Raw genomic sequence first — 20,000 nt, 5'->3', positions numbered from 1 at the left:
TCAAGTGTTGAAGTTATCACTTGTTTGTCATGTTTTGTAATCGGAATGTGTATTGCTTATCATTTGTAGAACGTGTCCATAAACACCTTGTTATCGTTCTACATGTTCTGGTCTGAAACGTGTGTGCACAGAAAATGAATAAAACACGCTAGTGACAGTGGTAGTGACAGTGGTAGTGACAGTGGTAGTGACAGTGGTAGTGACAGTGGTAGTGACAGTGGTAGTGACAGTGGTAGTGACAGTGGTAGTGACAGCGGTAGTGACAGTGCTAGTGACAGTGCTAGTGACAGTGGTAGGGACAGTGGTAGTGACAGTGGTAGTGACAGTGGTAGTGACAGTGGTAGTGACAGTGGTAGTGACAGTGGTAGTGACAGTGGTAGTGACAGTGGTAGTGACAGTGGTAGTGACAGTGGTATTGACAGTGGTAGTGACAGTGGTAGTGACAGTGGTGGTGACAGTGGTGGTGACAGTGGTAGTGACAGTGGTAGTGACAGTGGTAGTGACAGTGGTAGTGACAGTGGTAGTGACAGTGGTAGTGACAGTGGAAACTGCATACAATAGTGAAGCAAGCCATGATCTCTCCTCTGTCCATCACACACGGCCTGGGTTCACTGGTGTACAAGAGGTCGATGCCTTTCCTGTCCGATGCACCTTACTATGGTGTATCACATTTCTGTCTCAAGTTGCACATTGAGCTTGTCAGTTTCATAACATTATTTCATGTGAATAATAATACTTATAATAACAAAAATAATACTAATAAGATAAAGCATAGCGTTAGATTTAAATGGATTACTGAGATCGACCGATTCATGAAATGTCCTAGCTGACTTTCTCATACATTTTGTACAAGTTCATGTCGATGCGATGTTTGTGAAACAAAAACGTGACAAAACAGATTAAAAGGGGAGCATGACATATGTCACCTCCACAACTTGATAACTCCATTCGTTAAACGAACAATACATGATTAAAGCGTTATCTCCTGGCTGCTTCTTCGCAGCAGGATGAATAATGGTGCACCCTGGGGTCGTGCGTCTATGCATTAATAGACTAATGACATGAAAGTTTCCCAACTAAGGTGGAATGAATTCAGCATGTAATCTCCCCCTCTGCGCAGAATGCAGTCACGTTGTTGATAACATGTACATAAGTCTATATGTATAAGTCTAAGTGAAATAATTATTTAATATGTTGATTATATAGGTACTTAAGTTTATATGTATGCGTCTAAATGGAATGCTTATCTAATATTATGAAACGAGTATCTAATATGTTGATTATAGGTACATAAGTCTATAAGAATGAGTCTAAGTGAAATGGTAATCTAAAATGTTGATTATAGGTACATAAGTCTATAAGAATGAGTCTAAGTGAAATGGTAATCATATTTTAACATCCTGGTCATAGTTGTGGCGGTAAACATGACGGTGTACACGGGAAAGACGCTACTTTCAGCCTGTGGAGGAGAGCTATTTGCTCTTTCAGTGCCGGGTAGATAGTTAGTCTGAGGTCCCCGAGGGTAAATTATGTGTGGGATTAAAAGTCAGTAAATTATGTGTGGGATTAAAAGTCAGTAAATTATGTGTGGGATTAAAAGTCAGTAAATTATGTGTGGGATTAAAAGTCAGTAAATTATGTGTGGGATTAAAAGTCAGTAAATTATGTGTGGGATTAAAAGTCAGTAAATTATGTGTGGGATTAAAAGTCAGTAAATTATGTGTGGGATTAAAAGTCAGTTACACAAAGCCTCGTTTCTTCTCGGAATAGGAGTTACCATTAATCCACAGCAAAGTTTCTGATTTTTAACCTGGGGGTTGTGTTACAGTGTGGCTGGAACATCGTTTTTTGGATTAAAATTGAGCACTGAAGCGTTTGCAATTGATAACTGCTTTGTCTCATTTCCAAATAAAATGTTTTGTTTTAAAAGTTGTTACCGCTAATCGTTTGAGCTGACTGTCGTCAACTAGGGAAGGGACATAACTCAGGGTTTGCAAATGGGAGTCTTGAAAAGAGTTGCTCCCCTTCGTCCAGTTCACTGACGTGTTTGAGCAGGGTGCGCCATGGCCCCTTACTCGCTGTCTGCCTTACACAATAGACCAACGATATGTTCTATACAATACTTTGTGCTCATCGATGCTATCGTAACAGTGAACTATAATTATATGTCAGAAGATGGCACGTTCCTTTATCTTAAGAAAACACCAATTTGAACACGATGAAGTGGTTTGTTTCTGCTTTGTGTGTGTGTGTGTGTGTGTGTGTGTGTGTGTGTGTGTGTGTGTGTGTGTGGTATTTTGTTTGTTTGATTTTTATCGCTCAAAGTCAACCCCCATGCACTTGTATTAGATAACGTCGCATCCAATTTTTTGGGAAAAAAGGAATGGAAAATAAAAAGTTATACTTATACCTAGAAATCAGGAGAGCCTACGTAATGAGCAGTGTCAGGCTGTCTGTCTTCCTGTCCGTCCGTAGATATAAACAAGTCGCGTAAGGCGAAAATACAATATTTAGTCAAGTAGCTGTTGAACTCACTGAATGAAAGTGAACGCAATGCCATTTTTCAGCAAGACCGTATACTCGTAGCATCGTCAGTCCACCGCTCATGGCAAAGGCAGTGAAATTGACAAGAAGAGAGGGGTAGTAGTTGCGCTAAGAAGGATAGCACGCTTTTCTGTACCTCTCTTTGTTTTAACTTTCTGAGCGTGTTTTTAATCCAAACATATCATATCTATATGTTTTTGGAATCAGGAACCGACAAGGAATAAGATGAAAGTGTTTTTAAACTGATGTGGACAATTTAATTTTGATAATAATTTTTATATATTTAATTTTCAGAGCTTGTTTTTAATCCGAATATAACATATTTATATGTTTTTGGAATCAGCGAATGATGGAGAATAAGATAAACGTAAATTTGGATCGTTTTATAATTTTTTTTTTTCTTTTACAATTTTCAGATTTTTAATGACCAAAGTCATTAATTAATTTTTAGGCCACCAAGCTGAAATGCAATACCGAAGTCCGGGCTTCGTCGAAGATTACTTGACCAAAATTTCAACCAATTTGGTTGAAAAATGAGGGCGTGACAGTGCCGCCTCAACTTTCACGAAAAGCCGGATATGACGTCATCAAAGACATTTATCAAAAAAATGAAAAATATGTTCGGGGATTTCATACCCAGGAACTCTCATGTCAAATTTCATAAAGATCGGTCCAGTAGTTTAGTCTGAATCGCTCTACACACACACACACACACACACACACACACACACACACACACACACACACACACACACACACGCACATACACCACGACCCTCGTTTCGATTCCCCCTCGATGTTAAAATATTTAGTCAAAACTTGACTAAATATAAAAAACAAACTCAAAGTTGATATTTTTTGTGTGATGTTTATGACTAGAGGTTTGAGACCGCATACATGTGTAGGGTTGGGAGCATTAAGACACGATTACAGTCTGGTTGATCCTTGTTGAATTGCAAGGTAACAGCGGGATCTATTCGAGAACAAAAACAAGTCGCGTAAGGCGAAAATACAATATTTAGTCAAGTAGCTGTCGAACTCACAGAATGAAACTGAACGCAATGCAACGCAGCAAGACCGTATACTCGTGGTCCACCGCTCACGGCATAGGCAGTGAAATTGACAAGAAGAGCGGGGTAGTGGTTACGCTATGCTGCATAGCACGCTTTTCTGTACCTCTCTTCGTTTTAACATTCTGAGCGTGTTTTTAAACCAAACATATCATATCTATATATTTTTGGAATCAGGAACCGACAAGGAATAAGATGAAAGTGTTTTTAAATTGATTTCGAAAAAAAATTTTCATAATAATTTTTATATATTTAATTTTCAGAGCTTGTTTTTAATCCGAATATAACATATTTATATGTTTTTGGAATCAGCAAATGATGGAGAATAAGATAAACGTAAATTTGGATCGTTTTATAAATTTTTATTTTTTTTTACAATTTTCAGATTTTTAATGACCAAAGTCATTAATTAATTTTTAAGCCACCAAGCTGAAATGCAATACCGAACCCCGGGCTTCGTCGAAGAGTACTTGACCAAAATTTCAACCAATTTGGTTGAAAAATGAGGGCGTGACAGTGCCGCCTCAACTTTCACGAAAAGCCGGATATGACGTCATCAAAGACATTTATCAAAAAACTGAAAAAAACGTATGGGGATATCATACCCAGGAACTCTCATGTCAAATTTCATAAAGATCGGTCCAGTAGTTTGGTCTAAATTGCTCTACACGCACGCACGCACACACACACACACACACACACATACACACACACATACACCACGACCCTCGTTTCGATTACCCCTCGATGTTAAAATATTTAGTCAAAACTTGACTAAATATAACTAAAGATTTCGATTGTCAGAAATCAAGTTAAATATGTGTAATTTTGCAGTGTTCTGGGGTTTCGTGACACTTACACATAATACAAGTCCGTTGGACCCTCTTCAAATGTCAAGGTCAGAACTGGATCAAGTTTGGGTACAAAAAGAAAGAATTTCCTTTCACGTTTTTGAAGCTTGCTTCTCGAACCAGAGCGTGCAACGCACTATCATGGTTTATTGGTCAATAGATGGAACCTCATTCAGACACCATGGCTGATCGGTGACCGAACACGGAGAGATTGAATCTGGGTAAAACAAATCGAACCTTATCATTATCTTGAACGTTTTAAAAGCTAGAATTGTGAAGCTTGACAGAATTCGAGGTTTCGATGACCTCCAGATATAATGAGAGTTCGGTTGATTCTTGTTGAATGTCAAGGACACAACGAGGGAAAGCTCGGTTCATGATTGGACAATTAGAGAACATGAATGTGTGTGTGTGTGTGTGTGTGTGTCTTGTCACAGTGTTTGTGCGGAGTGTGTATATGTGTGAGTGCGCGGCTCGCGTGTCAGTGTGGAGGGCCCCAAAGGGGGGATATCATCACGATCACGGGAAGGGACATTTTAGCTTTCACGATCACGGTTACCTTGATTTTTGTTTTCACGATCACAAACACCTTGACGAATAGAGGATCATAGAGTGATACAGCTGTGAAAAATGTACGTTGAAAATAAAATGCTTTGCAATAATGCCCATCACGATCACGAACACAATGACGATCACGATCACGAGACTTGATTTTTTTGTCATCACGGATCACGGGCTAAGTCTCATCACGATCACAGAAATGGAAATTTCGGCAATCACGGTCACAGAAAGGTCAAAAAACGCCAATCACGATCACGATTTTAAACCCTTTGGGGCCCTCAGTGTGTCTATGCCGCGTGTGTGTGTGCTTTTGTGTGTGAGTATATATGACGCGCGCTAGGCGGCTACACACACACACTGCACGCACACGCACACTGACGACACACGGTGACACTATGATGGCACATGTACTTACGAGAATGCACCTGCCCTGGCTCTTTCACACAACCGGCCTTTCACCGACGGTTTACACAAAACAGTAATAATACATGCGTGCAATTCCCCAAACGAGTCGCCATTTTGAATCGTCTGCATTGGCGCTGAGGCGGTGCTCGCTTTTATTTCGCTACCCGTCAAAAGACTTATAACTCGCTGTCCCTTGCTGTAGCCACTGCCTACCACAGGCACTCGACACCGCATAGAGGTACAAGGTGAGCGTATGTGTGTGTGTTGGGGGGAGGCTTCTTTGCTTGCTAACTTCATTAACATTTCAGAAGCATAAACAACTGATGTGGTCCCAATATCATTCTCATGGCCCAGTAGCTTCAGTGGCGACTGATAAAGTTATTTTTGTGTATACGGCAATGTTTTGGAGGGCTGCCGAGAAGATAAAATGGGGAAAAAATGAGGTTTAATCGAGTTTCTTCTTCTTCTTCTTCTGCTTCTTTGTTCACTAATGTTTTTAGCACGAGTGGATTTTTACGTGTATGACCGTTTTTACCCCGCCATTCAGGCAGCATACGCCGATTTCGGGGAAGGCATGCTGGGTATTTTCGTGTTTCTATAACCCACCGAACTCTGACATGGATTACAGGATCTTTTCCGTGCGCACTTGGTCTTGTGCTTGCGTGTACACACGAAGGGGGTTAAGTCACTAGCAGGTCTGCACATAAGTTGACCTGGAAGATCGGAAAAATCTCCACTCTTAACCCACCAGGCGGCAGCGACCGGGATTCGAACTCACGACCTCCCGTTTAGGAGGACGACGTCTTACCACCACGCCACTGCGCCCGTCTAATCGAGTTTGATTTGTTTTGTTTTGTTTACAGCGGATGCTCTGTATTATCCGGCATGACTCAGCTTGATGAGTCTAGCAAGGATTTACATGGCGATGTGTTCTCGGCCGGATTTACCTATTGCATTTACCTATCGGCTGTTATGCTTGATTCATACCATTCATAAGCAGGGATGTTGCTACAAATTCATACCTATAGGACAAATGTCCTGAGTTCTTCAGCATCAATAGGACATTTGACCGCTTTCAGAAAGTTTAATAGGACATTATGAATTTGCGCCAAACAGCTTATAACACATTCCATAGAACTGTTCCTAAGTCATGCGCGGCCCACACACACACGCACACACCGGCACACACACCCACGCGCGCGCGCTGTAGAACACACACATAATAAGGTAAATACATCAACACAGTATGCGTATAATGTTGTATTTGTTTAGTTTCAAAGAAACCACAAAAAAGAAACCAACATGAATAACTTCAGAGCTCTTACTTTGATTACAAACTGCATGATTTGGATAAAAGTTGAAAAACAAAATGATCGGTTTGATCTAATGAAATACTAAGAAGATGAAAATAAATGATCATTAATGGGTTGCATTTTCATGACTAGAAGATATTCATGACTAGAGGTCGACAGAATATATGAACAAGTCGCATAAGGCGAAAATACAACATTTAGTCAAGTAGCTGTCGAACTCACAGAATAAAACTGAACGCAATGCAATTTTTCAGCAAGACCGTATACTCGTAGCATCGTCAGTCCACCGCTCATGCTCATGGCAAAGGCAGTGAAATTGACAAGAAGAGCGGTTTAGTAGTTGCGCTGAGAAGGATAGCACGCTTTTCTGTACCTCTCTTCGTTTTAACTTTCTGAGCGTGTTTTAATCCAAACATATGATATCTATATGTTTTTGGAGTCAGGAACGGACAAGGAATAAGATGAAAGTGTTTTTAAATTGATTTCAAAAATTTAATTTTGATAATTTTTATATTTTTAATTTTCAGAGCTTGTTTTTAATCCAAATATAACATATTTATATGTTTTTGGAATCAGAAAATAATGGAGAATAAGATAAACGTAAATTGGGATCGTTTTATAAACAATTTTTTTTTTTTACAATTTTCAGATTTTTAATGACCAAAGTCATAAATTAATTTTTAAGCCACCACGCTGAAATGCAATACCGAAGTCCGGGCTTCGTCGAAGACTACTTGACCAACATTTCAACCAATTTGGTTGAAAAATGAGAGCGTGACAGTGCCGCCTCAACTTTCACGAAAAGCCGGATATGACGTCATCATTCACAAACTATAAAGCAGAAGCAGAAGCTCTCATGCAGGCCGCCTCCTTCGTTCAGGACTCCGCAGACCCTTGCTACCAAGTTGTCTTCCTCTCGGACGCCCTTTCAGTCCTTCAGGCCCTAGAGAACGACAAACTCCCACAGCTGGCCAAAGCATTAGAGATGGTCAGACAAACCAGAAGAGTTGTCCTCCAGTGGATACCAGCACACTGTGGGATACCAGGAAATGAAAGGGCCGATGAGCTGGCAAAAGAAGGAGCCGTGGAAGACCAACCTGAAAACAGTGTCAGCTTTAGTGAGCAGAAGACAATCATCAAGGCATTGATGAGGCCAAGGACAAACAGAGATGACTACCACACAATGTCCAGAGAGCAGCAAGTCAACCTCATCAGACTGCGTACTGGCCACAACAGGCTCAATGCTCACATGAACCGAAAGTTCAAGCTGGCGCCATCACCAACCTGTGCCTGCGGTCAAGAGGACCAAACAGCGGAACACATCTTACAGCGATGTCCCTTACTAGATGAGGAACGAAAAGAAGTGTGGCCGTCACCAACTCCCTTGCAGACCAAACTATACGGCAGTCGACAGGAGTTGGAGAAAACGACAACATTTATCACCAGTGCTGGACTGATTGTGTAACCTCTGCGAACGCCAAGAAGAAGAAGAAGACGTCATCAAAGACATTTATCAAAAAAATGAAAAAACCGTCTCGGAATATCATACCCAGGAACTCTCATGTCAAATTTCATAAAGATCGGTCCAGTAGTTTAGTCTGAATCGCTTTACACACACACACGCATGCACAGACACACACACACAACATACACCACGACCCTCGTCTCGATTCCCCCCTCTACGTTAAAACATTTAGTCAAAACTTGACTGAATGTAAAACAAGTCGCGTAAGGCGAAAATACAATATTTAGTCAAGTAGCTGTCGAACTCACAGAATGAAACTGAACGCAATGCCATTTTTCAGCAAGACCGTATACTCGTAGCATCGTCAGTCCACCGCTCATGGCAAAGGCAGTGAAATTGACAAGAAGAGCGGGGTAGTAGTTGCGCTAAGAAGGATAGCACGCTTTTCTGTACCTCTCTTCGTTTTAACTTTCTGAGCGTGTTTTTAATCCAAACATATCATATCTATATGTTTTTGGAATCAGGAACCGACAACGAATAAGATGAAAGTGTTTTTAAATTGATTTCGACAATTTAATTTTGATAATAATTTTTATATATTTAATTTTCAGAGCTTGTTTTTAATCCGAATATAACATATTTATAGGATTTTGGAATCAGCAAAGGATGGAAAACAAGATGAACGTAAATTTGGATCGTTTTATAAAAAAAATATTTTATTTACAATTTTCAGATTTTTAATGACAAAAGTCATCAATTAATTTTTAAGCCACCAAGCTGAAATGCAATACCGAAATCCGGGCTTCGACGAAGATTACTTGACCAAAATTTCAACCAATTTGGTTGAAAAATGAGGGCGTGACAGTGCCGCCTCAACTTTCACGAAAAGCCGGATATGACGTCATCAAAGACATTTATCAAAAAAATGAAAAAAACGTATGGGGATATCAATCCCAGGAACTCTCATGTCAAATTTCATAAAGATCGGTCCAGTAGTTTGGTCTGAATCGCTCTACACGCACGCACGCACGCACACACACACACACACACACACACACACACACACACACACACACACACACACACACATACACACGCACATACACCACGACCCTCGTTTCGATTCCCCCTCGATGTTAAAATATTTAGTCAAAACTTGCAATTGACTAAATATAAAAAGAACAGGTAACTGCATCATTGGAGCTGTTGAAAGCGTCTTTGCTTCATTTGCTGTCAGCTGTTGAGAAGATCTTTCTCTCGCTTTAGTTTTTTTTTTCAGCGGCATAATTCAGTGCTTCGTCTCGTATCGAAAACAAAAGCAGACGACAAATTTAGTCAGTTGGAGTTGTCTCCCGTACTCCTGTAGCATGCACTGATCTAAAAATAATCCACTATTTTTAGATCAGTGCGCTGCACCGAGACGGTTATACCCAAACGGCGCATACCGCAAACGGTTCGGGAATTCCCGACAAAAGAAAAGATCCGCACGCGGCACTGGCAACTTCAGTGTCAGCTGAACACGAGAGCGTTCGGTCTTTTAGAAGATTTGTATCTTGAAATGAAAATTAACGAATATCGCGCTGTCCGAAGGAATGGAGTACATATCGGACAATGACCACGCTCAGGCTAAAACGATAGGACATCTGACCGACAAGCGGCATAGTGAATCCCACATTTGGGGATTTTCATCGGTAGGCTATATGTCCGATGTCCGACGCCTAACGACATCCCTGCATAAGTTGTGTATATTGAACCACTGCGTTTGTTCCGTCCGCTCAAAACTGATATCTAAAAAAACAAAAACAACAAACAACAACCGAAAACAATCAACAAAACAAAACTGATTAAAAAAAACACTAAACAAATGCAATAAGATAAAATGCATAACTGGCACAACACTATGCAAACACATATGGAGGACCAAACAAACCTGAGCACCGGCATCGCCACGAACTTACCGTATGCGACACAGAGTTATATATAGACTGCGAGGGATCCGCTGGCGACAGGACATAACAGACTATGTAGAAGGAGACGCGCCGCTCCCGACAAGACACTGAATTCTGTTCCATTTTCCAACACTGCCCAACTTTAAAGGTAAGCATTTGAGTGATTAGTGTATCTATTCAATTTTGTTACTCTACCTACTTGGTAGTTCATTCATGCATTGCGAACATTGACTACTTTCGGTTCTGTATCTTAGAAAACCACGTTATTAATTTTCAGTGTGGGTGTGCGTCCGTATTTCGATTTGGTAATGGAGTGGCATAGTTATGACTCTTTTGAAAGAAGCTGTTTTATCAGGTTTGGATTGTTTTCTTGTATCCTTTCCTCTAACTGTCCATAGCTGCAGACAGACTTAGCAAGACCTGCTTTAGTTTGGGTGCTGCCTTTTTGCTTCAGGCTGATATTCGACTCCCCTGTCACTTGTAGGGCCTACACACCCGATGCTTATCGCGATGTGTTTTGTTAAAGGAGCTTGTTCGTACGTGTGTACGTGGTGTACAACCTTACGTTAATCATGTCTGAGGCGAACAGCATTGTAAGGCAAAAATCAAGTTAGAGGGCTCAGAGACTGTACTGTACATAGTGTAACTCGACACTTTCAGGTGCACTTCCGTGTCCGATACAAGGGAGGCCATTCGAGTTTTGTTATTGTCGTATCAGAAGGTGGAGTTGTCTCGCTTGCTGTCAGCGAAGACTAAGTCTGAGTAGTCTGTCTAATCCTATTTCACCTGTACCGGATCACTGATTGTGTTTTGGAGAAAGATCAAACGCTGAAGTTTTGAACAGTAAAACTGTTGATTTGTTGTTGTTTTTGTTTTTTTGGGCATCGGATTGTCCTTTAAAATGCGCATCAAAATTAATTAAGATTGGTTAGACCCCATGGAGTGGGATGAACTCTAAATCTGAAAATCAAATTATGTTCACCTGGTGACGGTTTTCAGCGTGCATCATGAAAGTGTGGTGCGACTTGTACCGGGTGGATAAGTGAATAAGACAAAGGCCTCCTCAGGAATCGGAAGATCGTGAGTTCAAATCCCGGCCGCGGCCGCCTGGTGGGTTAAGGTTGGAGATTTTCCGATCCCAGGTCAACTTGTGTGCAGACCTGCTAGTGCCCTTTCCCCTTCGTTTGTATACGCAAGCCCAAGACCAATTGCGCACGGACAAGATTCTGTAATCCATGTCAGAGTTTGGTGGGTTACAGAAACACAACAATATTTAGCATGCTTCCCCCGAAAGCGGCGTATGGCTGCCTGAATGGCGGGGTAAAAAAAAAGGGCCATACACGCACAAACCCACCCGTGCAAAGGCACGAGTGAACGTGGGAGTATGAGCCGATGGACGAAGACGACTTAAAACTGTACATGATCCTCAAATACCTTGTTTACAATTGTAACGCCGTGAACCACCCCCCCCCCACACACACACACACTCACACACACACACATAACGGGGTGATGTCTACTCGTTGACGACCCGTTCATAATGATATGGGATTTATCCCTGTTTGTGTGGTGTTGGTAATATACAACGCTCATTATTTGAACAGGCTGGATAACATTTATTCAACCAATTAGAAACAAACTAAAAAGCAAAAAAAAATAACCCATTGTCTTTGGAAAGTATGGGCTATACATAACCCGTATAATATGGACAATGTGGCCCAAAGCATTTACGGGTGAAAGTTGTTTTGTGTTGATATCAATAATGCTATTGTGTATGGGCATTTTATTGTTCACTGCAACGGTCATCAGTATTATGGCTGTCGGCAAAATTTGAATCATTTTTTGTTTTTGTTTTTTGTTACAGGTTATTTAAGCAAAAACAAGGCTTCCTTGAGCATCTCCACTACTTGAAGCAATCAAGGCAAAAACAAAGAGAGTAAATAAGTTGGAATTCCGCAAGGAAGAGGAAAGGGGTTTGCTCAAATACTTTTCTCAGCAAATAAGCCAGCATGTTACCGTCATTCCAAGTTAAGCAGCGACATACAATTTGAGACAATTGTTGCAACATATTTTTGGAAAACTTCCACTACGACGACCTGAACGCTTCGACTCATAACAGACAAATCGATCAGCCATGGCGACGGCCTCAGTGATCGAGGAAGCCAACGAGCGAGAGTGCAGCGTGTGCCACGAGGAGTTCCGGGAGCCCAAAGTTCTGCCCTGCGGCCATCTTCTGTGCCGCCATTGCCTGCTGTCGTGGCTGCAGTCCCAGCCCCAGGCCCACTGCCCGCTCTGCAGGTGTGCCATCGTGGAGGGAGGGGCGGGACAGGGAGGGGCGGGACAGGGAGGGGCCAGCAGTGTGGAGGACATGGTGGAGGGATTTCCCACAGACCTGGCCATGGCCGCCTTAGTGGAGGCGCAGCGTCTGCTGAGCAAGGACCACAGCTGCTGTGTGTGTGAGGACGTGGCGGCCACCTCTCTGTGTCTGCACTGCGGGGACACGCTCTGTATGGCTTGCAAAAAAGCTCACGGTAAACTTTCGGCTTTAAAACATCACCGGGTGGAGGACCTGACCTCGCTGACGGCGGAGCAACTGACCGCTAGCCGCCCGTCCACCTGCGCGGCGCATCCCGAGGAAACGTGCAAGCTGTTCTGCCCCAGCCACGGTCTGTCCGTCTGCGTGCTGTGCGCCTCGTCCAAACACAGGGGCTGCCCGCAGCTGAAGGATCTGCAGGAGAAGACTGAAGAGGCACGTGCACTGCTGGCGGAGATGGCGGCCAGACTGAGCGCGGGGGAGGCGGAGATAGACCGCGCCATCAGCGAGTTGGAGCGACACCTGCACGACACGGAGACACGCACCAAGAAGTCTGTGGCACAGATGGAGGCCGACCTGGACCGTCTGCAGGCGGCGCTCAACGCCTGTCGTCGTCGCATCGGGCAGCTGGCTGAGGGCGCGACCTCTGACGACAGGGAAGCGGTGCAGGACGGGAAGAGCTTCCTGCTGCAGAAGCGAAGCAAGCTGACGTCACACAAAGCTGTCATAGAGCGAGCGACAGGGTCGAAGAAAGGTGACGTTGTCAACGACATGATGTCATCCATGGAAAAGCGAATCCAGGAGCTCGACTGCAGCGCCACCTTGCCCGCCAACGCCAAGGTCATATCGAAGGTCAGCCTGGTGATTGACCCAGGGGTCGTGACCCGCATAGAGCAGGACCTGGCTCAGCTGGGTCAAGTCAACACTGTGCCTGCTGTCTTCACTGCTCTCAGTAATGTGAGTCTGCTTCTCTGTGCTTCTTTGTTTGTTCGGTTGTTTCTTCGGTTGTTTGTAAATCATTCATATGTTTAATTTGTAGTAGCAACTGCAGCTGTAGATGTCAGTTGTGTCAACAGGAAAGATATAAGAGGGGGAGTTACAGGATCAGCAGTGGTTTATAGCGATTGTGCAAAAGTAGTGGTAGTGGTGGCGGCGATGGTTGTTGTGGGTTTTATCATTAGTTGAATAGTAGTCATTCCAAAGCGATGGTAGTGGTGGGAGAAGTAACAGCAATAGCATATGTTTAGAATAATTATATTATGCAAGGCTGAGGTAAGGCCCAGGTGACTGATTTGTTTTTAAAAGACAAAGAATTCTTTGTTGATCGTTGTCACGCACACATGCACAAAACACGCACGCAGTCTGTCATCCACGACTCAAAACAATCTTGCTCTTCCGACCACAAAACACAAGTTGACACGAACAGTAGATTAAGGACGTTTCTTACAAACAATCAATTATACATAACATAAATACACGCACAACACTATCTAACTATACAAATCTTTCTTTCGGCAATATCCACAACAACAACAAAGATCAACCAGCGTTAAAGCCTATAACAACAAAGAATAATTATTTAGAAACTTTCATACCTCTCACTTTCGCTCAGTTCATTATGACGTTATAGCTCCTGCACGTTTAGCTGTTAGGACGGGCTAAGGCTAATGTTACCGTGCTTGCGTATCCGAAATCGTTCATGAACCGGAGTCAACGAGGCCGTGGTGCGAAGCGACAGGAATCGTCGGTGACGTCGAGTCCTTGCCAGGCGAGCAGTGCCGTCGTCGAAAGTGGAGCGGCAGACATCTCCTCAGTAGTAGGCCATTTCAGAGTAGCCTCCGCATGGTGAAATACAACAACCTGGAATGGTGAACGCAAGACTTAGTTCACGGTAACAGTAACATCGCCCACCCGTCCTTATAACTTAACAACCAAGTGCAGGATTAAATGGACATAATTCTCTACTCTCACTCTCATGCATCTCGAACACACATACCAACGGACTTATACATTTAATTCTACTAAGTATGAAGTCCAACGAATAATACCAAATTCATTCTATAAACAAAACTGTCCACCACTCCCCTTTCAACCAAAACATTTTCATTCAACAACATACCAAACCATTCCCCAAAACAAACTCACAAATTCATACCGTTCAAGTACAAAGTTACACACGCACGTGCACACTATACATTCCGCCATCTTGGATTGACCGGTTTTCAGAAGTCAATAAGCAAATCTAAACCTGAGAATAATTTAACTGTAACACACACAACATAATATTTAATGATTACATACCACATCCTGGTTGTATTGAAGTAGCCATACATATCCCCTGCCGTTGATAACAGGTTTCCGGCATCTGCTCTACGCAAACAGACCCTACGTTCAACGAAGAACGGATTCGCTTGGAACGCAAGCTATCTTCCCTCGGCTAAAGGCAAAGAACGAATGAATAAAAAGGAGTATCTACGAGCTCGAATTTAGCTCTGAGTTCACCTTACAAAATACAAGCAAAACACACGTGAAATACCTGAGCACGAGCTCCACGAGACACCTGCAGTTAACCAGCGTCTACCTATGACAGGCGAAATAGAGGAACACAGGCGCTCCAATACAATACATTTAACCCCACAGCTTAAAAGTATGCTAATATTAAAGCCGCTTGTGACAAACCCCCCTACTCAAACCGAACTACGGTTCGTCACAAAAATTCTACACAATGCGGCTGTAATAGTCTGCTCCGACGTTGTCGCATCCTCGGATTGCTCTGATGCGGAACGTGAATGTCTGAAGCAACAGGGCCCAGCGCATCAAGCGTCCGTTGGTCGTCTTGGTCTTCTGTAGATGTTGAAGGGACTGGTGATCCGTCTGCAGCTCAAATTCGTGGCCGTACAGGTAGACCTCAAATTTCCTTATGCCCCAGACAATCGCCAAACACTCCTTCTCCACGGTGGCATAGTTTCGTTCAGCTGCGTTCAGCTTGCGACTGGCGAATGATACAGGCTTCAGTTCTCCGTCGCTCTCTTGTAACAGCACGGCGCCAAGTCCTACATCCGAGGCATCCGTCTGAAGAACGAAGGGCTGAGACAAATCAGGAAGGCAAATGACAGGCTGTTGACTCAAGATCTGTCTCAAGGAATTGAAGGACTCCTCACACAGTTCTGTCCATTGAACCTTGTTGGCGCAAGTCTTCCGAGTTAGTTCTGTCAGAGGAAGAGCACTGGCTGCGAAGTTTGGCACATAACGTCGGTAGAAACCAGCCAAACCGAGAAAAGCACGAACTTCTTTCTTTGTTTCAGGCCGCCGTGCTGCTTGGATTTTCTCTACCTTGGCGGCTTCCGGCCACATCAGTCCGTGGCCAATACGATGCCCCAAGTAGTCTAGCTCGTGGAACCCAACAAAACACTTTGTTGGACGGGCAGTGAGGCCAGCTTCTTCCAAACGACGGAAAACAGCCTCCAAAGCTTGTAGGTGGGTCTTCCATTCTTCAGTCCCGATTAAGATGTCATCCATAAAGTTGTGAACGTCATTCCTCTTCAAAGGGTTCAGCAACTTCCTCATCATCCGACTAAAGACTGCAACGGCATTCTGTAGCCCAAAAGGCATCATGGTCCACTGAAATTGTCCTTGAGGGACGATGAAGGCCAGCTTGGGTTTATCTTCAGTACGAACAGGAATCTGCCAGTAGCCTTTTGACAAGTCTATTTTGGTGAAGTACTTCGCACGACCAAGCGAACTGAAGAGATGATCTATATCTGGGAGGGGTTCCCCATCGAACTCAGTGACCCTATTCAGTTGTCGATAGTCAATGCAGAATCTGATTTTTCCGTCCTTTTTCTTGACAAGGACGACAGGTGCGTTGTAAGGGGAAGAAGCAGGTTCGATCACACCTATCTTCAGCATAGCTTCCACTTCCTGTTTTACAGCTTCTGTCTGAGAGTACGGCAAAGGTCTGGGACGAACAAAGACAGGCTTAGAGTCAAGCAGATTGGCGGAGAACTCTTCCAACTTTGTTTTTCCAGGCAAATCAGTAAGAGTCTTTCTAAAACGACTGCTGAAACGTTTTACGTCTTCACGTTGACTGTCAGTCAGTTCAGGGTTACACTGAACATCATCTGGACCTTCTTCAGGTTCAAGAGCGGGTAAGGGAATGTCTCTCGGGTACCTCGAATCGTCTTCAGAAGTAGCGCTAGCTTCATCAACCACAACCGCGCACGTAGCCAGAACACCAGCCGCTTTCTGTGGTGGAGTAGTTCTTGAGGGAGGGTCTCTCTCCACGTATTGCTTGAGAAGATTTGCGTGATAGAGTTTCTCTTTTGAACCCACTCGTAGACGGTAGTCTAAATCACCAACCTTCCCGACCACCTCATATGGTCCCTGCCAAGCCATTTCCAGTTTGTTCCTCTTCAGGGGAATGAGCAGCAGAACTCGGCTTCCAATCTTGAACTTCCGTTTCACAGCTCGTCTATCAAAGGCTTGGGCGTAACGACGAGAGGAGACGTCAAGATTCTCCTGGGCAAGTTGCAGGGTCTCTTCGAGTCGTTGACGCAAATCCACGACGTATGCTGCAGTGGTTCTCACTTCCGTTGGCGTTTCTTTTGTCCACAGTTCCTTCAGGAGAGACAGAGGCCCTCTCACGGATCGGCCGTACAGGAGTTCGAAAGGCGAAAAACCAAGGCTTTCTTGAGGTACCTCTCTGTAAGCAAACAGAAGTGCAGGAACAAACCGATCCCAGTCTCGTGGCTTTTCATGGCAGAGTTTCTTGAGCATCGACTTCAATGTTCCATTAAACCTCTCTACTAGTCCATTACACTGGGCATGGTATGGAGTTGTGGTGAGTCCTTTCACAGCGAAGAATTTATTCACTTGCTTCATGAGATCACTGACAAACTGTGACCCCCGGTCAGTGAGGACTTCCTTAGGAACTCCTACCCGTGTATACATCTCCCACAAAGCTTCAGCAACGCGTTCTGCCTCTATGCTGGGTAAAGGAGTAGCTTCTGGGTATCGGGTAGCATAATCCACAGTGACCAAAATGTAGCGATTCTTTCTCTCTGAGACAGTCAAAGGGCCGACAATGTCAACAGCGATTCTCCGGAAGGGTTCATCTATGAGGGGCATCTTTCCAAGGTGGGCTTTGGGTATCCTTCCTTTGGGTAACGCTCGTTGGCAGGCATCACAGGATTGCACATATCGTCTGATGTCGCCCCCCATCCCTGGCCAGTAGAACGAATGCCATAGTCGATCCTGGGTTTTCTTGGTTCCAAGATGACCGGCCATTGGAACATCGTGAGAAAGTCTCAAAATGCCCTCACGAAGTGTCTCTGGCACCACCACCTGACTGAAGGTCTTTTCCGTTGTTATGAAAAGGCGATGTAGGACGCCCTGCTTCCATAAGAATTTCACCTTCCCTTTCTTTCCAGAGGGTGCAGGGTCACTTCCTTTGGCCAACTCCCGCATCCGCGACAAAGTTGGGTCCAGTGACTGTAGCTGGATCAATTCCTCTCTGGTAACACCTCCCAGACCAGAGTCCTTCATCCGTAGGTTTTTGGGAGGTTCTTTTTCTCTCGCATGTTGGGCTCGGGTAATGGCAGTTATCTTGACAGGTCGAGCTTCCGCCCGATACACAGGAACCTCAAGAGTTTCTCCTCCAGGCTGAACGATCCGGTTTCCGATGAGTACGGGATATGTTAGCTGGTCAGCCACAATAGCGACAACGTTCCCTGAGAAGAATGGGGACTCTAAATGTACGATCGTAGTGGGACATGTCTTCTGAACGTTCCCTGCTGCGAGACGAATAGTTTGACTCCCTTGCTTGAGTTTACAGTCTTTTACCAAAGAGGAGTCAATGACCAGTCCGTCGGCGCCTGTGTCACGAAGAGCAGATACTTGTGATCCATTGATACTGACCGTGCATAAAGGAGTATACGAAAGTTGGCTACATGGGTCACAAAGGGCAGGTAACTCGGACGTGTCAGAAGAGGTTTCTGACGTTACAACCGTCCTCAGATTGGTAGTGTTGGAAGGACGTAGGCAGTTCCTCCTATGGTGGCCCTCTTTTCCACAATTGAAACATTTCCCTTTGGTAAACTGAGGGTTGTTATGGGAAGGCTTTGGCGGAGCATTCTTCTTCGGGCTAGAAGGGTCTTTGGAACTACCTCCCACACGGGTACCCACCATAACAGGGTTTTTCCTAGCTCTTGTTGATGCAGCAAACCTCTCAGCTAGTTCGGCGGCCTCAGTGACGTTCGCCGGTTCACGCTGCCGGATGAAATCCGCGAGGTCCCCAGACACATGGTCCATCAGGTGTTCCATCAGTAGGAGGTCTCGGATTCCAGCATAGGTCTCCTCTTTCTTCGCGGCTTTCCTCCACCGTTCAAACCAGATTCGAAGACGGGTAGCAAACTGTATAAACGTCTCCTCTCCCCTTTTGGCCGCGAGTCGAAACTTAGAACGATACGAGTCAGCCGTCCAGCGAAAAGATCCTCTAAGGGCGTCCACAATGACATCAAAGTTCCCCGCATCCTCAGCTGGCAGTTCCAAGTAAACATCGGCAGCAAAACCTTTCAGGAGGGCTCCCAGCCGAGCTCCCCAGTCACTCTCCCTGTCCCAGCCACTGAGAGTTGCTGCTCTCTCGAATCGTCCTAGGAAGGTGTCGAGATCCTCTTTGGCTTCATCAAATGGATCTATTTTCAGACGAACTGGTTCAATAGCCCTACCACGAGAACTTGAAGTAGTCTCTTCTCTCCTAGTCTTTTCTATCTCTGCACGAACTCTTTCTTCTTCCAGTTCAGCTAGACGTCGGCGGCGGTCGTTTTCTTCCTCTTCTCGAAGTACTTTTCTTCTGATTTCTTCTTCCTCCCTCTGAAGTCTTCGTTGAGCATCCTGTTCCTCCCTCTGAAGTCTTCGTTGAGCATCCTGTTCCTCCCTCTGAAGTCTTCGTTGAGCTTCTTCTTTTCTCAGTTGAGCTTCTTCTTTTCTCAGTTGAGCTTCCTCTTCTTCTTGAAGTAGTCTTCGTTGAGCTGCTTCCTCTTCTTGAACGTATTTTGCTAAAGCAGCCCCTGATCGAACGCCCAAAGCACGTCCCCTAGCGGCTATAATTTCTTGAGCTGACGTGAGGGAACTAGATTTTTCAATAGGGTCAACAGCAGCTCCATCCATATGCTTTGGCGTGGTAAGTGTCATACGGGGTGGAGAATTACCATGATCAGGGGTAGAAAAACTTGCCAGAGCGGCATTGCGAGATTTAGATCCCGACATGATTTCTCACCAAATGTAAAAGGGTTAAGTCGCCAACTATGGAAAAGCAACCTAACTACTTCACAACAAAATTCTGAAGCAAAACATCTCAATCTACAACATTTCCAGACAAATTACAACAGGGAAAAATGCTATAAACAACGTCGAGACATGTACCCAGCACCGGCTAGTATTCACAGGTGGCCGCTGTGAAAATCAGGTTAAGCCTTAGCACGTACAAGCATGTTATTCAATCATCACTATTCAAAAATCAAACCTGACA

At 44.2% G+C, this 20,000-nt stretch overlaps 2 protein-coding genes and 1 long non-coding RNA gene across 8 annotated transcripts in view; 2 read left to right on the top strand and 1 right to left on the bottom strand.

Annotated features, from left to right (window-relative positions):
* Window positions 1-1,850, top strand: part of LOC138971726 (uncharacterized) — a 3,656-nt gene extending 1,806 nt beyond the window's left edge. For both annotated transcript variants that reach the window (XR_011457354.1, XR_011457355.1), the window contains exon 2: window positions 1-1,850. This exon is cut by the window's left edge and continues 324 nt beyond it. This is a non-coding gene — a long non-coding RNA (uncharacterized lncRNA).
* The window catches only part of LOC138971723 (transcription intermediary factor 1-beta-like), a 102,187-nt gene that overhangs the window by 77,592 nt on the left and 4,595 nt on the right, over window positions 1-20,000 (top strand). Inside the window, exons 1-2 of one of the 5 annotated variants that reach the window (XM_070344516.1) lie at window positions 10,174-10,306; window positions 12,023-13,429. The exons of 3 other annotated variants lie outside the window; for them this stretch is intronic. In XM_070344516.1, coding sequence (XP_070200617.1) covers window positions 12,293-13,429 — 1,137 coding nt within the window. In that variant the 5' untranslated portion in view covers window positions 10,174-10,306; window positions 12,023-12,292. Of the gene's footprint in view, window positions 1-10,173; window positions 10,307-12,022; window positions 13,430-20,000 lie in introns of those variants that run through there. One more of the 5 variants, XM_070344517.1, reaches the window with a different exon arrangement.
* Window positions 13,898-18,666, bottom strand: LOC138971719 (uncharacterized). Its single transcript, XM_070344503.1, has 2 exons — window positions 14,774-18,666; window positions 13,898-14,332 (listed from the first exon to the last, which is right to left on the bottom strand). Exon 1 carries the CDS (start codon window positions 18,656-18,658, stop codon window positions 15,191-15,193), a length of 3,468 nt encoding a protein of 1,155 aa, XP_070200604.1. The 5' UTR covers window positions 18,659-18,666; the 3' UTR covers window positions 13,898-14,332; window positions 14,774-15,190.

This window comes from Littorina saxatilis, linkage group LG7, assembly GCF_037325665.1.
Source record: "Littorina saxatilis isolate snail1 linkage group LG7, US_GU_Lsax_2.0, whole genome shotgun sequence".
NCBI classification, from domain to species: domain Eukaryota; kingdom Metazoa; phylum Mollusca; class Gastropoda; order Littorinimorpha; family Littorinidae; genus Littorina; species Littorina saxatilis.
The sequence above is the reverse complement of the archived record's forward strand: the minus strand, read 5'-3'. Positions and strand labels throughout refer to the sequence as shown.